The following is an 18,198-nucleotide window of genomic DNA, read 5'->3' on the forward strand; positions in this document are numbered from 1 at the left end:
TAACCTAACGTACTTACGTCCTAACTTTTACTTACTTGTTATGTAGTATTGTTCTTGTCATATACGTAGTATTATAGTTTATTACTTATATATATATAGTGTGTATATATATATATATATATATATATATATATGAGCAAATTGGGGATATTTCACAAGAATTTAACATTGAATTTCAACAAAAAGAGTTGATTTACAACTTACAGGGAAAAATGTTTAGTTTTTATTTTGTTGTTTTAAGATTTAACTGTGTCCATTTATGCTTATTTGGAAGCATATTCATATTCATTGTTTCCCACATAAAATACATTTTTAACTGCAAAATTGAACAGCATATCATAACAATGATGTCCCAAAAACTGCTCAGAGTAAAATACTGTACTCATTTATCAATTACACAGCAACACTTCCTTTACAGTGAAAATGTAAATTACACTATACAGGTTGACTTCGAAATTTATAAATTCCATCTGAGCAATAAAACTGATGTTACAAAAAACTGGAAGAAAAAGCTCTACTCACAGGACAATAAAATCCTGAAGGACAAGATGTACAGCCAGTGGAACCATGAAGTAGAGTGTAAGTTCCTATATCACATGGATAGCATGCATTTTCTCCTTCTTCTTTGTAATATCCTACATAAACACAAATAGGCTAGAGTTATAAGCCGTAGGAAATATATTTATCAAAACTGTACAATTACCAATATGGAGTAAAATTACAGCATCCAAAACACCATGTGTTCAATTATTCTATATGCCACAATTCAAAAAACGTCATGAACATTTAAGCAATGATTTGATACAATATTTTGATAATAATGTCAGAGTTAAATTTTTTAATAGAAGTTTACTTAATTATATCAAACATCATAAGATTTCTTTTGTGAAAAGAATAATTACTAATGTGAAAGATAAACAAAATTACTATAAACTCTGTGCTACATATTTTATCATTCACAAGAAATGACTAATACATAAAACAATGAAAGATCTCTTTTAATTCATTACAGTAAAAAAACGAAATTTAAATTAATATGGTAACTACTAACATCATAAAGAAGTAATATATTTACTATTTGATCTTATTATGGTAAAGTTACTGCAAATATTAACATTATAATTAATGATAAATGAGCCAATAATAGAATCAACAATTATTTATTACCAGAGGAATCATATCATGTTCAATCAACAACTCTACAACAATGATGGGAGACCAGATATCACTTTTCAACAATGTTGAGTACATGTAAAACACATTTGCTTCACCACTCTGAGAGTTGGAAGTCATAGAGTATATTAAATCAGAAGTCTACATAAAATGGTGAAGGACTGTCCATTCGAGTTTTTCAATTGCAGTCCATTTATTATGTTACAGGATATTATTTTTTATTAACATAATCACTCATCAGCCATAGTTTATTTATTGGGGTTATGAAAAACAAAATTAAATTTCTTTCTGAACATTCTTCCTATAAAAATGTACAAAACAATTATTAGTACACACTGATGACAGATTTGTTTTTCAACTAAGAAACTGAATAGTAGAACAATTCACCTGGACTACACAATGTACAGTTATAATTTCCTTCCTCCTTTGTTTCTTGACCTGCAGGACAAGGGTGACATAAAGTCATGCTATCATTCTTGAAACGACCTATAGGACAATCCACACAATCTATCTGACCTATATCACTAAGAACAAAACAAAAACTTTATTGCCAACCTACTTTTGGTATAATAGATTTTTAAAAAATAAAAATACAAGTTTCTCTGTTCACTACATAATATTTTTTCTTATTATAAAAAATAAGAATTTCCAATTTTTATTATCAGGCTCACAATCCAAGTTTAGGATTACTACCTTCGTTGCTGAACGAAACGTACCTTATATGATATATTATTTTAACATAAAATGATGCTTCTCCATTAAAAAATAAAAAGAAAGGTAACAGAACAGTAGCAGTTTTGTGAAAGAGCTAAAATAATTAGCCTTCTAATAAGCCAGATATTTCATATGGCTCACAGTTAGCAGCTTATACCAGTTTAATCTTTATCATTATAACTGCCAATGGACATGCAAGTAACATATCTGAGATTCTCACAAGTATTGTTAACTGAGAATTTTAAATTTACACCAAGTTTTTCAAAGGCAAAATTTAATAACCTTTTGATGTCATATAAAAGTTTGTTGATTTTTAGAGCAAAGCTACATTGGGTTATATGCTGTGTCTACTGTAGGGAATTGAACTCAGGATTTTAGCATTGTAAATCTGTAGAGTTACCATAGTCCCACTAGAGGACTTTTATAAAAGCAAAGTACATGTAGTGCAAAAGCCTCATATTCATCTGATTATTTAGCTCACTGACATTACAATCAAGTGTTAGTAAATTAATAAAATATTCACAAAAGTATATGAATCCCAGATATAAGTATAACAAGTCAGTTAAATACATGTCCCAGGATCTTTAAATCTGGACTTAAGCATTTTAATGAAACAATTTATTAATTCTTGAGCTAGTGACAATACTCTTCTCACAATTGTAACAACAAGAGTTTGAAAGTGCAAAAAATGAAAACTGAAGTTTATAATTATGATGTTGTTGGAGGTCTTTAAATTTAACATGCTTAACAAATCCAGTGTAACTGGTTATATATTTTTTATTTCTGCAATTAAATATCTAAACAGTGGAATGCATATTAATTCTGTATAATTTCAGGATATGTATATCTAGAATCACTTACAAAATACATTTTAGCTGACACTTACGAGGCAAACAATTTCTATAACATGGCTCTTTACCAAAATTAGCGTATATGCAGCTCATGATATCTTGTCTAAGCATGGATAATGAAGAAATAATAGTCTTTAGTAAATAAAAATTAGGAGTAGATTCTACATATATATCTTTAAAATATTGAAAAAGCTGTTTCATTTATAGAAATCTTCTTTAAAGCTTTTTTTACTATTTAAAAGTTTGATTAGAATACAATCATCGCATTTCAGTGAATAATTATAATGTAATAAAAATGTATTAAAAATTAAAAGTTACAATTTTCTTACAATGAAATGTATTTCCAACATGTACTTACAGGTGCTGCCCTCTATTTGTAATTTTTTTTTGTTATACTACAAGCCTTTCATTCCCATGCACGCCTCGATTAACATGGTTTAACTGATTCATGCATGCAAATTATCATGCAACAAACCTCCACCAACAGTAGTGACACCCACCCACATGACTCCCTCTATGCTATTCTACCAAAATATATCTTCAAGTTAGGCAAAAATGTAAGCACCTGTTGATAGTGGGGAGGAAGTGTGAGCAGAAGTAAGTACCTGTCAGAAATATAAGACTAGCTACCTTACTTCTCACATGCACAGCTAGAATCCCACATTGAATGGGTGGAGGGATCGGTGCAAGGGAGAAAGTAGATGCATCCTTTGAAAGCGTCTAAAAGACACCCTAATGAGGGAACCCTCTAATAAGAAGATTAAATGTGGGAGACTGCACAACTTCTGTATGAAGATGTATAAAAAGTGCAACAGATCCGGGTGGAAAATTGTGAGGAGCACATACCAATGGGAGAGAAAACAGTTGGACAGTGATTCTAATCATAATATATTATAATTTCAATCTCTTGATAAGCAGAATGTGGGTAAAATAAGGAATGTGCCCCAAGGTGTAGAGTGTCTAGAGTGCGATGGACTGTACACGGCAAGTCAACTGCGTCCAAAACCTGACCGCCAAGAATCAGCATCCATGCGAGGGTAGGACAAGAATCATACCATTGGGGAAGTCAAGTACAATCCAAAACTCAACTGCTGGGAGCTGACATCCATGCAGGAGTAGGAAGGAGGATCATACTGTCTTCACCTCAAGTTCAGCTGACTGGAGGGACAAATCCCACCACCAATCTGTGTACAGGGCACATGTGAGCAGAGTGAAATAATATACATATATATCCCACTCAACCCAAACTGACTGGAATCAACTCAAGTGCAATAACATCTTTGGCATAAAGATATTGAGGTGTAGAGCAAGAGAAAGAAGTGGAGCAGCAAACAAGTGCATCTACAACACTAGGGCAGTGTACTCAAGGCAAATTGAGTAAGGGACCCTGGACACATGTGTGAAGACTTTTGTTGATTGGTTCAACTCTAAATCCAAAAATCAACTGCTGGGAACTGACATCCCTGTGGGGGTAGGACAATGGATCCCAACTGTAGGGGGGAGGGGGGACTGCATTTATGCCAGAACACTACATGTATGATTACATCATGTCAATTGGTTTAGCTCTAAATGCAAAACTCAACTGCTGAGAACCAAATTCCATGTAGAGGTAAGATGAGGAATTCAATCATTATGAAGGCACACTCCAAAGCTACAACGTCCTCTCGGACAAACCTATGCAGAGATGGAGCATCCAATTGGAGGATATATTGTCATCTACATCAGCAGAACACCACATCATACTTTCAACTGAATGGAGTCTTTATTGTATATATATTGTATACCTCTTATTCAGGAGGATACCTCCATGGAACTGGAAAGTGGTAAGGCCTCTTACTCTACTCTATTGGAAGAAATAGGTGTGTGTGATGCAGTGGAAAGTCAGGAGAAACATTTACAACGGAGACAGTGCAGACCAAACCAGATTTATTCAATGTAAGGAATGGCCAGCAATCTCATTCTGCTTTACTCACGAAGTATATGGGTTAATACTGTCCGGAACGGGCATGTTTATGACGCAAAGATATCGTGAAGAATAACCTACAAGTTATCTTGTGGAATACCCACATCTCTAGTTTATGTGATTGTAATGAACAGTGTGCATTTTGTGGTCATAGAAATTATGAAAGTGAAGTCAACATGGCCTTACAGTGCAAGTTTTAGTATAATTCTAAGTGACTGAAGTATACCTGGACAGGCACCACTTGCCACAGAGCAGGATCCTGGTCAAAACATGGGACAGGCCTCTGAAAAATAATATAAATATAATAAAAGATAGAAAACTTACACAGTTACAGTCTCATTTAACAGTGAAGGATGGCAATAGGTGGAAGACGGTACCCCAACAAGTAGCAACAGCTAACCAAAGAAGATAATGGGAGATGAATGTATGAAGTGTAGTTCTAGTGCTCAACAGATGAAGTACCTCCAATGGACGACAGGGTTGAGATGCAGGTAAAAGGTAAAGTGTCTAAACAGAGCGAAGATACCAGAAGTTGAATATAGGAAAAAGGAGACAATGAATAAAAGGCCAATGAAAATACAAGCCGAAACCAATGGATAAGGGAGGAAGGGAAAAAATCATGAACAGAGGAGTGGTGTAAGGGAATGAAACTGTGAGAAATGGAGGCAATGGAAAGAAGCCTTTAAAGCAACCCAGAGCATGAATGGGACAGAAAAGGTCATCCGGATGCGACCAAGAATAAAGGTGGAAGATGGCAAGAAACTAAAATGATGAAAAGAATATTCCACATGAGCCCCCAAAGTGTAGGTTAGTAAAACTGATCCAGAACAAAAAGAACATAGCAAGCCGAAACAGCCGAGAAAACCAGATCTATGCTGGCAAGGAAGGATCAATTAGAAAGACCTGGCCCAGAGTGACATAGATGATCAAAAGAAGAGTGAGGGACTTATAAAAACTAATGTTATAAACTGGACCTACTCTTGTCTGAACACACTGACAGCCAGGATGAGTGGATGATGAACCAGAGATCAAAAACAAAGAGGTAACTTGGAATAGAGAAAGGACTCAAACTCTTCCAGTGGAGGAGTACCCTACAGAGGGCAGAGCCACCAAAAATTGGAGGATTGAGAGGCCACTCCTTGGGAGAAAGTATGTGAGGCCTGGAAAGATAATCTGCAATGAGGAAGAAAGCACCTGGAATATAACATGTTAGGAGATGTATGTCAAGTGTGTGGGTTTAAGGCAAGTGATATGTGCCACCATCATCGAATAGTCAGAATGAAACATAATTAGTCAAATCTGGAAACGAAGAAGAAAGTGAACTAAAGCATGTTGGACTGTCAAAAGTGCCAGGGTGTTAGCATAGTAAGACCTTTTGTCTGTAGATCATTGTCCTAAAGGCTTCTGCTTATCGATCCATGCCCCCAACTTTGGAGATGACCATCAGGTAGGACGAACAAATCTGGACAAGGGGGAAGAATCACTAAACCCAACAACATGGGGGTTACGTTCAATCACCAATGCATATAACTGAAGAGGGAAGAATGAAAATTAAGAGGAGAATCCAAAGGAATCATAGCAAGAGACCATGGGTCATACAGCATTTCCTGAAAAGACTGCAGATGTGCCAGACCCAAACACAACTGTGCTGGCAGAAAGAAATAAAAAGTAGAAAAAAATTTGTAATAAAGTATTAAGTTCTGTAACTGGGTAGAAATATAAAGTGATTTCACTTCGGAATAAGTTACAAATATCATTATTGTATAATTATTAGTAAACTTTTTGAGAGAAATTGATATAAAGATATGAAAAAAAAAACTTGATGAGAGCACAAACTAAATGTCTGAACACAAGCACTGCCAAACAAGAAGTGATAGGTAGAATAGTATAGTTGGAGTCACGAGCCACATGGATGTGTGGCATGATAATTTACATGTGAGAATCAAGGGGTGGGTGTGAAAGGCTTGTGGCATGCAAACAAATTTTTTGCAAATAGAGGGTAGCACTGAACGAGAATTGCTAAGTATGTGAGCAGAAGTAAGATACCTTGTTGGAAATATAATTTAAGGTTCAACAGGAGTAAAGATTAATTCTGATTCAGAGTGGGACTCATTTATTTAATTTAGAAGCCCAATCCAAATTACTATTACCTGTTAACTGTGTTATTTCAAGTACTTTTCATTATATTTTAAAATGTTTCTATCTTCCCAAAAATTCTTCTGTATTCATTCAACTATTATTATTGATTCATGAAGAATAAAAGGGTTTTATAAACAGTAGGTTTATTGAAAAAAAAATTTCATAGCTGTGTACAAGCTTTGCAAAAAAAATTGAATATATCAATACTCTCAATTATAATTAGACTTCTACTTTGCTTTAGCAATTCAATTAAACAATGGATAAATGTTTTATACAATGATATAGAACATACCATTATCTAAAATCATTTTTAAGTGACTTTTCAAAATTAAAGAAAGATGCAGAGGGAGATACTCTCTCCCCTTATTTATCTAGCTTTGCAGCTAAAGTACTGAAAATGATTGAAAGAAATAATTATAATACAAGTAAAAATAACAAATAATAATTTTGTTATTTCTGAATATGTAGATAATATAATAATTATTTAGGTGGAACTGAGATTAACTTATTAACCACTTTAAATCATTAAATAATCTGGTACTTATTCAGGTTTGAAATTAAACTCTGAAAAATGTAAATCCACCTGGATTGGCAAAAAGAGAAATAGTTTGTTTTAAGTACTAGTAAACAGTTAAAGTGGATATACTGTTTTAAATGTTTAGGCATGAAATTTTCAGCAGAACTGGCAAAAATTAAAAGTAACAGACATTGGAAAAATTACCATTTTTAAAAGTTTAATACTGCCAAAATCGTTTTTTTTCATGGCAAATTAACTGTATCCATCTTCAATAATTATAAAAATATGCTTTACAAATTTATATGGGATAATAAACCAGACAGAATATCTGGAATATTTATTAATCAAAGATATTAAAATTATGGTCAAAATATTAAAGACTTTGAATCTTTCATTAAAGCAATAGAAACATAAATTATTGAAAGTATAAAATGATCAAATTTATTTTCTAAAAATACCAATTCAGACATAAAAGATAAAACATATTAAGTTTGTAAGAAAAGTTGTCAGAAATTGTATTTAGAATATCTTTTGTTAGCTTGGGCATATAATAAAAAAATTAATGATTTTATCATGGAGTCATTATGGTATCACCAAAAAATAAAAATTAATAAGTAAACTTCAGCTCTCCATTATTGGATCAAAAATGAAATAATTTTATAAATGATCATAATTGAGATAAAGGATCTTTTTATAAATGTTTTGAGTTTACAGATATCAATAAATTTGATGCTTATATAACCAAATATTGTGGAATTATAAATGTAATTATGAAATACATTAATAATGATAATTATGATACGTAAAACAAAATACTTAAATCAGATTATCTTTTGATGCCAAAAGCAATAGATGAGTAATAAAATCCAATTGGGTATATCAAATATGTTAAAAAATGGAAGTAAAGAAAAATTCATCAAAAGATGGGAAAACCTCAAGGCAGATTTTTGATTATTTTTTTTGCCCATCTTTTCCTTATGGTATTAATTATCTTAATAACAAAGCCATAGAATGGCTCCGAGTTTTTCAAGTAGAAACTTTTAGCTCATAACTCTGTCATCTCTTGACCAATTTGAGATCTAATTACAGTTTTGGACTCAGGAGGTCAAACCCTTTTGATTGATGTATTTGACCGGCCCCAAGGTCTCACAGATTAATTCCTTTAATCCTGCCTAAAATTTGAGGGTAGGCTGGTAAAGATACTGATGAGTAATAAAATCCAATTGGGTATATGCATGCACCATGCTTGGTATTGCGGACGCACAAAAATATAGCTAATACAAAATGTAAAAAAAAGGTCTCAGATTAATTTACTCTAACCCTTCCTAAAAGGCTGGTAAAGATACAGATGAGATATGAAATCCAATTGGATATATGCATGCCCCATGCTTGGTATTGCTGATGCACAAAAGTATAGCTAATAAAAAATGTAAAAAAAAAAGGTCTCACAGATTAATTTACTCTAATTCTGCCTAAAAGAATTTCAAGTGTCACAGCTATTGAGAATTTCGTCTTGTTTATATTGTCCATGATCCTCCATTTCTCTGTTTCCTTGAATACTATCACCCAAAAAATTTTTTAATTTATTGAATAAGGCTTGATTGACTAACAAAATGGTGAGATACAATTTCATTAATGAATAAAATTTTAAGCCAAGTTTTATGACTTTTATGTGATCATTAAACACCATGTTTTAATGGTGCAATGAATATGAATTTTTAATATCATACTAATGATACTATCTTATGTAAAGTTAAGAATGGTTAACACTTTATTATAAATTAACTATTTGAGTTTATTAAATTATCAAACTATGAAATATGAGTTATTAAACAAATAGTGATTAATAAGCCTAGAAAGAGGTTTAGCATGTTGCAGACATGGGAAAATGTATGAAAAACCAAGTCATGAAAATTGCATGAACAGCCAAAAAAAAAAGATTAATCTTTTATAAGCTATAACAACAGTGAAGGAATTAAAACATTTAACTTTTCCTCCAAAGCATTAGAAAAAATTATAGATTAATAAAACTCACGATGTCTCTTTTCCTAGAGAACATTTCAGACACTCTGAAGAACCTTCATCTGGTTGGTAAAAGCCTAACGGCAAGAAAAAGTATTAGATATAATTGATTTTCCATAATTTAGCTATTTTTTTTTCACACAAAAAAATTTCAGCAGAGGAATAACTTATTGTGAGCCAAATCAATTCCTGATTATAAAAAAGTAAATATTTTTGGCTTGTTTTCAATTTATTGTTGCTTCTTGTTGTCAAAATATATTTTACTCTTTTTAGGTTTTCTTGCTTATGCACATATTACTAAAAACATTTTTGCATTTTGGATCAAGAAACATGAAGTTGAGTTTAGTTGTTCATAACTTTTACTAATTCTGGTGGTGCAAAACGCATTACTCTATGGCTACAGGTTGGGATCCAAACAAAAGTATATATTTATAACATTGCGGTCCAATAGCCCTAGCCATCAACATAGGATATAGGTACCACGACCCTTTAATTCCAACCCCGAGTTGTGGAGCCTTGGCTATCTGGTTGGAGCTGGCCTATAATGATGATTACTCATATTCTATTTCACCTTTGATAAAGGAACTGAGTTCCAGGTGAAGAACATACCTGTTCTGAATGTAGTGCGGTTCCCCCACTCTTGTACCATCTTTATCTTGGTACACACCTGTTCTATGCAGATGCTTTCTGTATGGTTCATGCCTGCACCGGCTCCTCTACCATCTCAATGTGCGATTCTTGCTATAGTATCACTGGAGATAAGTATGTTTTGGAAGTTAACATTTTCTTAAACTGAAAATGTATTTCCAATAATACTTACCTTAACACTCTCCCACCCTACCTCTCCACTAAAAGCTGGTTTATGTCTCAAAAAAGTGATTACATTATCTGAATGAGGTGCTTATATACAGTATCTAGATAGTGAGCACATTGAATTTGGTGGAGAATTTTGCTAATTAGAATTTACCAAGGACATTTGAGAGGGGTATAAAAGACTGGAGCAAATCTTTTCAATGCTTAGATGGAAAAAGAGTGGAAACCATGGAGATCGAGAAATAGCTAGTGTCAGCAGAGGTAAGTATGTTTTGGAATTTTATTTACAGTAACTTAGCTCTATCTCATTTTAAGAATCCAAAATATTCTAAGCTTATTAATTCTAATGGATTAAAGATTTCTTAATTTTATAGTTGTTGCTATAGCCTCATATGACATTAAATTGAAGTATTTCTTTAGTCATTCTACAGGCATAAATGAAAAAATATATACTTTTAACCAATTCTTTTTTGTAATTTTGTAGTGAAAATCCAATTTCTCTGTCTATCAAAAGTGTTTCAAATCTACATGTATTCTCAATTTCAAATTAGACCTAAAAAAAGGAAGAAATTTGTAGTTCTGATTAACTCAACCCTCAACTTTTTTCCTCCAAATCATTTTCTAGCTTTTAAAGCAACTCAAGATAAAGTTTTCAGAAATATTTTAAACAAGTCATCTGTAAATACGCAGTATATTAATGAGTTTGTATCAAGAATGCCAAAGGATTTCATGTGTGTGTTGCTGCTATTTCAAATTACTGTTAATCTAAGATAAAGTATTAAGAAAACATCAATAAAAACTGATTTTCTACCTAACTAACCTATTTGGACTTCAAGAAGAAAAAAATTCCGCTCAAATGATTACAACAAGTTTATTGCTGCTTGATAGATTAAAAAGTCAGTGTTGTAGGTAATAATATAGTAATATACATACAGCAGTTCATCTAATAACATAAGCACATGATTTTAAGGTTAAAACAATCCCACTGAAGTTATATGTGTACTCTAAGTGGGTAGACAGAGCTGTGATGTTATAACAACACATAACGTATGAATTAAGTTGATTATTGGATAATGTTCAGTAAACCTGGAAGAAACTGTGTACAAGCTTTTGTGCAAACTGATTTACTATCAGGTAAATGTAAGCCATTTCCAAAGCTAAAGATCTAGTAACCATCTTTAACTGAAATAAGTCTTTTACTGGCCCATAACATACAGTATGTTGTTTTTAGTAATGGGAAGAGTTTAATACATATATTTTTTTTACACAAATACTGCATTTCTTCAGGCAATAATAAGAAAATAGCAACAGATATTGTGAAATACAGCATTGGGTAACTTCTAGATAACTAATTTTAAGACTTCTCCCAGTTTCCTGAAAGTATATCACGGAATTTATGTTCCATTACAGGTTTTTAGCACTGGTTACTCTGAAACAGAGCCTTTTGACTGACAAACAATTCTAACAATGTGTGTTCTACTCAGGTAACAGAAGAAGCTTACCAAGAGAACAGGGAACACAAACTGATGATCCAGGAACAGAACTATATGATCCTGAAGAGCAAGTATCACAGCTTGTGCATCCTGTAGTGCTACACATGAAAAAAAAAACAGTACAAAAAATCTTATTCTGTGAATATACCAGACTTGTGTTTTTGCATTTAACACAAAATTTTCATAATTCTGAAACTTGGAAAAGTCACTGTGTATACGATTTTTTTATCATTTGATTGGGTTACTATTTTGTTGTTTCTTTGAAAAGATTATATTGATTTATATATTCACACATACAAGTATTTCAATGTTTCTAAAAAATAAACTGAACATGAAAATAAATAATGAGAAGAGAATTAACACTTTATTGATTCAGTAAATAAAGCTTATGACAAAGCTACAAAGATTATTGAGATATGTCATGGTTATGTTACTAAAGCTTGATACAAACTAAACTACTAACTATTTGAAATTAAAAAAAAACTTCCATGGAATTATATCACACAGAAAAACAATATTAAACTGATCCATTAAACAAATTTATTTGACTGCCTATTTAAATATGAAAAGCTCAATTTCTTTACAGAAATTTTAAAGCAGGAATAACTTGTAGTCAAGCCAGTCAAAAGGCATTATGTATATGATGCTCAATCAGTATTAACCCTACTCCAGTATAAGGGTCAGGTTATTCTGACCTTTTACGACAATGGGATTACCCTGCCAGACTAACACTGATTAAGAAAAACCACATCATGATAAAACCCGTTTCTTTACAAATGTATATTGGTGTATTACTGATAAAATAACAAACTGATATGACAACAATGACAAAGACTGAAAAAAGATTTATAGCATAATTGTGGGATTGTTTGATTACGTTAATAAGGCTTCTTTCATTTTTCTTCTGTTAATGTCAGGCTCATGTTTTAGTATGGTGACATTCTGTTCAGAAAAACTGTGATTTGTTTTGTTCATGGACTTGGGAAGGGGGTTTTTGGTGTTCTTTTAACCTGATGTTCAAGTTACATCCTGTTTCACCTAAAAAACCGAAGTAAAAACTGGGCAATTGTTACACTGTCTTTTGTGAATGTTTCCCGATATAATTTTCTTAACACGTGTTTAATTTTCATTCCAGGAGTGAAAATTAATCTAGTCATTATGTTAAGGTTATATTTAGGTGCTAGTCTTTTCCAAATTTCTGATACAAGTGTGTTAATATTTTCTATGTATGTGACAGTGCAAGTGATTAGGTTTTTTTATTTTGTGGATGTTTTTATGAGTTTGTTTATTAAATGTGTCTTGTCTGTGTTTTTTAAGTTCATTGATAGTTTGTGTAACTACTATAGTAGGGAACTGGATTATGTTGGTAAAGCAGAGATGTAAGTGTTTTCTGTGGTGTATATAGCATATTCTAAATTTAGTAGTCTTTTTAAAGTGCCTAGCTCCTGGTGGATTACATGATTAGAAAACCAGTTTATGTAATTTCTGCTGTAATTTCAAGTTAAAACGAAAATGAATGTTAATTCCTAACTCGCGGAAAGCCAATGTTGAGATCATGAGACAAGATTAACATTAATTCATGAGCTAAAAGATGATGTAGGACAAATGTGGGACATTTTCAAAACTAAACTGCTTTTAACTTAAGCTAGGCATTTTACTCAAAATGGGAAAAAGATAAAAGGGAAGATCAAACCTAACTGGCTTAATGAAGATATAAACAATAATATCAGGGATAATCTCTGTAAGTTTAAGAAGTTTAAATAGCCAAATAGGATGGAAGTTCCACGTAACTAGAAAAAAGCTAGTGATCTGGTTTAAAAAGAAAAAAAGGAAATAAAAAAAGTTTATTACAAACAGCTGGTTGATAATGTTAAAGCAGCATGGATTTTTCTAAGTCTGTTAAAGATAAGTTAAATATTAAAATTGGTATTGAACCCTTAAAGGATGTTAAAGAATGAGATGGCTAAGCTTTTAAAGGTTTTCTTCTCTTCATGTTCTGTTTTTTACAAAATAAGACATTAATAATATTCTTGACCATTAGTATTCTATAGAAAATAAAGAAATTGACTTGAATCATGCAGATATTATTCCACTGGTGGTAAGCAGAAAGATTTAGAGATTAAAAATGGATAAAGCACCAGGAGCAGACAAAGTTTTAACCCAGAGTTTTAAAGGATGTCACATATCAGATATGTGAGCCTCTCTCACATTTTGGTAGGTCAAGAGACAGTGGGAACAGTTCTAGAGAGTCTGATAAAAAGAAGCTTTACAAAATCATTCAGTTTTGTTTGTTTGTTGAATTTTGGGCAAAGCTACATGAGAGCTTTCTGCACTAACTATCCCTAATATAGAAGTGATACATTAGTGCTGCAGTATTCACTACACAGACTGTGGGTTACTTGTGGTCTTCAATGAGACAGTTGTTAATATAAGAAAATATTTTTGAAACAAGTGGAAGTGTGCTCCATCACAAGATTTTAGTTGGGTAATTAGCATTAGTCGTGCATACATTTTTATACTTGTATCAGACATTTCTGGCCATTACTGAAATGCAGATACTGCATGTTTCTGAATATATCTCCATTTCTTGCCTCAGTTTAGTCAGGCCAATGTAGTGTGGTTAGTCATGCTAAGCCTCTGCATGACTGTGTTAAGGAATAAATAATGTCAGGTGTAATTTTGAAATGTGTGAAAAGAAAAATTAAGGAAAGGCATTGGACATTTCAAGACAAATGGGAACACGAGTTTTTGTTTGCATGTGAAAAGAAAGAAAGATCAGTCATATGTCTGTTGTACTTTGAAATAATGAGTATTCCAAAATGGTACAAACTGAATGGACATCACAGCATTAAAAACAAATAACAGAGAACAAACAAAAATGAATTTACTACAAAGGCATCATATTACGTTGCTGAGATTCTGGCCCACAAAATGACGTCATTTAGTGATGTAGAGATTGCTAAAAAGTGCATAGTGGTCATCTGTAACACACAGTTTTAAAATTTTTCAAATATTAAAAGAATTAATGATAAAATAGAAAAACTGCAGTTGTCTGATACTACCTGTGCCAGGAGAGCAGAAGATCTTTCAAATTATTTATTTTACACATTGACTGAGAAACTGAGAGAATGCATCTATTTTAGCATGACTATGGAATTCTCAACAGATCTAATGTCAGTTTCACAGTTAATTTCATTTGTGCAGTATTGCTCAAAAGAGGGAGTCATAAATGAGGTAATTTTAGTTATGATTACAATGATTGGCCAGACATGAAGGGTTGACTACATGGAAACTATAAAATAGACAAATTGACAGGTATATGCACTGATGGATGTCCCTCTATGGCAGGAATGAACTCTGGTTTTGTTTCTCTTCTGATGAAAGATTTCAATAAATCTGATTTGTATACTACATCAAGAAAATTTGGCATCAAAGATTTTTGATCAAGATTTCAGCAATTTGATGAAAAAAGTCATGCATCACAGCTCAGTCATTACATTTTCCAGGAGTTTTTGAAAAAAGCTCAATTCATATTATGGAGATGCTCTTTACCATTCTGAAGTTTGCTTGCTCAGCTGGGAAAAGTGCTGAATAGACTTTTCAGTCTTCATCATGAAATAAAGCTTTTTCTGGAAAAAATGTGGTACAAATTATCCTGAATTAGACATTAAAGTTTTCTAACAGATGCGACTGAGATGATGGACATACATCTTAAGATTTTCTTCAAATGCAAAAAACTTACTAGTCAACCAGATGATTAATTTGTTTACACCTTAAAGATCAGTTTGAATGATTCAAAGAAGTTTCAACCAAGGATTTCACCAGTTTTCTAAACCTTTAGCTCTTCATTGAAAAAACCCAGAAGGAAATGTTGATGAAGAAGTTTTCACACTATTTTTGATTTACTTGCAGGAAGAAATCAAATTTCTGGAAATTTAATCATTCATTTTGACATGTTAAAAATCCATGGAACATCACAATTACAGATGTTGCAGAGCTTTGTGTTCTAGGACACGAAGCAACAGATTTAAAAAAAAAGAATTTATTAATTTGCAGCAACATTCAAATCCATAAGAAATGTCCAAAGAGTAATTTAAAAATGAAGAGATACTTCAGTTTTGGAACGTCCTCCCAAAAAGAACAGTTTCCACCTTTGTTGCCATGTGCCTGGAAACTATTATCCCTTTTAAGATCTACATATCTTTGTGAAGCAATTTTTAGTGAAATGAAGTTTATCAAAAACCAATATTGGACATGAGTTACCAAAGACATTAAAATCAGCTCCTCAGACTGGCTATTTCAAAAATGCAAGCTAATATTACAAAAATGTGAGGAATCTTTCCTCTCTACTTCAAAGTTAAGATTTTCCTACACTGAAAATGTATTTCCGATAGATTCTTACCTCTTCTCACATAATACCTTTTCTCAACTTGTACTGTATGTATGTGCAAGTTTTTGCTTGCCACTAATCTTGATACTCCCACCCACCTTCACACATTATCATGTGAGGCAGCTGCAAGATAGCATGCAACAACCCTCCACTAACATAAGCACGACACAACTCCTAGCACAGCTGACGCCCTCTATGCATCTTAGCTCAACTTCACTTTGAGACTGAGCAACATAAAAAGTAAAGACATCAGGAGTGGGGAGGAAGGGAGGGAAGTGTGAGCAGAAGTAAGAATCCATCAGAAATACATTTTCAGTATAGGAAAATGTAAATTTCCAATACAATATCTTACCTCTTCTCATATCATAGCTAGAATCCCACACTGACTTGGCGGAGAGACCAGTGTAACATTACCTAGATGAGCACCCCTTGGAAAGCACCTAAAAGAAACCCATCAGGTGTGTGAATAAAGAGTATGTAAGACTTTTGAGCCAGATATACTCTTTGCCCATGAAAATGATGTGTTGCAATAAGGGTGGAAAATTAAATGAAGGGACCCCTGGTGTAAAGTGGCTGGGGCGCAGAAAACCGTAAAGGGGAGTTCAATTTCAACTAACACTAACAGTACCATGTAACAAATTTATTATTATGTATTTATTTTTAATATGAATGTTGTTTGGATTGAATTTGTATTTAGAAATAGGCGTGACTTGTATTAACAGATATGTGTTGCGTATAACGAATTTGTTATATATTTATTTTAATGTCAACATTTGTTTCGAATAAGTTTATATTTGAGGGCGTGTTTAGCTTACCATGTTTGTTACGTATGGCAAAACTCCCGCCAATTCTCCAAGATTACAGAACGTTCGTGAACAAAGAATCAACTTCCATAACTGGTATATCAGAAGTTTCTAGAAAATGTGATTGGCCTATAAAAGCAGCGAACAACAAAGAATAGAGAAAAGACAGGTCTACTATGAAATTGTTATAACCGTGTGAGCTATAAACTGTGATTTTGCTAACCCCTATCAACCGGAAACTATACGACATTTGACCAAGAATATTACTAATTTCTCATCGGACACCAGTGATTTGGTGAAAATATTATCTTACTTCAACGGCTCAGTAATTCAGTGCATGACAAAGCAAGCTAGCTTCCCGCCAAATTTCATATGTACGTACAACTAGCTGGTATCAAGAAGACTCTGAACTAGGAAGATGGTTTTAGGCTATTTGTAAGTTAATGAAATTTCTGTTTAGAAACTTTGTAATAATTAATCATAAGAGTTGCTACTGTAAATTATAGTGTTGTATATTAAAACGTATTTGTGTCAAAACCAAAAACGGTGTGAATCAATCTTGTTGGCGAATAGCGTAAATTAAATAAAATATCAGCATATTTCTAAACCTAAATCCTAGGTACGTCTCAACTATTAAAAGTTAAATTATTTAACGCGGCCTTGGATTATTTCAAATTCTCAATACGTAACAACCAAGATAGGAATACCTGGTCCATGGTAGGAAGAGGTTTCTCTACCATTCACCTCAGACACGGGAACTGGATGGGAAGAAAATCTTCTGTTCCAAGGACCTGCATCATTACGTGTGCATGTCTACCATAACCAACACTAGTATCCACTGGAAACTGACATCTGGAAGACGGTATGAACTACATTGTGGCAGAAATCATCTAGTCCATAACCAGGTGGTATCTGGAATAGAACATCAGGTACAGAGTAGGAGGAGTGACTATACACCATCTACACCTGCAGAACACCACCACTTTACTCTCACCTGAGTGAAATTGTGAACACCTAGGAGGAAGCCTCCATGATCCACCACCCTAGCAGCTAAGTGTTAAGGACAGCCTTACTCCACTGGAAGAATGTGCGTGTATGGGAAATACGTTGGATAGTTCGGAGGAAAGGCAACACCAGAGATAGTACAATGGGTGACTGAAAAACCTTATTTTTAAAAGCAAACTGTTCCTGATACAGCCAAACCAAGGAGTGGCAGGGATGAGTAGCAATGACCTTCTGCTTTACTCATGTTAGTCCATGAGTGTATGATCTGGGGTGAACATATTTATGATGGAAAAACCTACAAGCAGTCTTGGGGAA

General features: G+C 33.0%; 1 protein-coding gene across 1 annotated transcript in view; it reads right to left on the reverse strand.

Annotated features, from left to right (window-relative positions):
• LOC106469352 (signal peptide, CUB and EGF-like domain-containing protein 1) overlaps positions 1 to 17,589 on the reverse strand; it is a 27,886-nt gene extending 10,297 nt beyond the window's left edge. The window contains exons 1-5 of the mRNA XM_022397852.1: positions 17,586 to 17,589; positions 11,695 to 11,783; positions 9,393 to 9,456; positions 1,561 to 1,697; positions 523 to 635 (exon numbers count right to left, since the gene is read on the reverse strand). Of these exons, the coding sequence (XP_022253560.1) occupies positions 523 to 635; positions 1,561 to 1,639 (192 nt within the window). The 5' untranslated portion in view covers positions 1,640 to 1,697; positions 9,393 to 9,456; positions 11,695 to 11,783; positions 17,586 to 17,589. The remainder of the gene's footprint in view (positions 1 to 522; positions 636 to 1,560; positions 1,698 to 9,392; positions 9,457 to 11,694; positions 11,784 to 17,585) is intronic.
• Between the last annotated feature and the right edge of the window lie 609 nt (positions 17,590 to 18,198).

This window comes from Limulus polyphemus, unplaced genomic scaffold (assembly GCF_000517525.1).
Source record: "Limulus polyphemus unplaced genomic scaffold, Limulus_polyphemus-2.1.2 Scaffold3442, whole genome shotgun sequence".
NCBI lineage: Eukaryota > Metazoa > Arthropoda > Merostomata > Xiphosura > Limulidae > Limulus > Limulus polyphemus.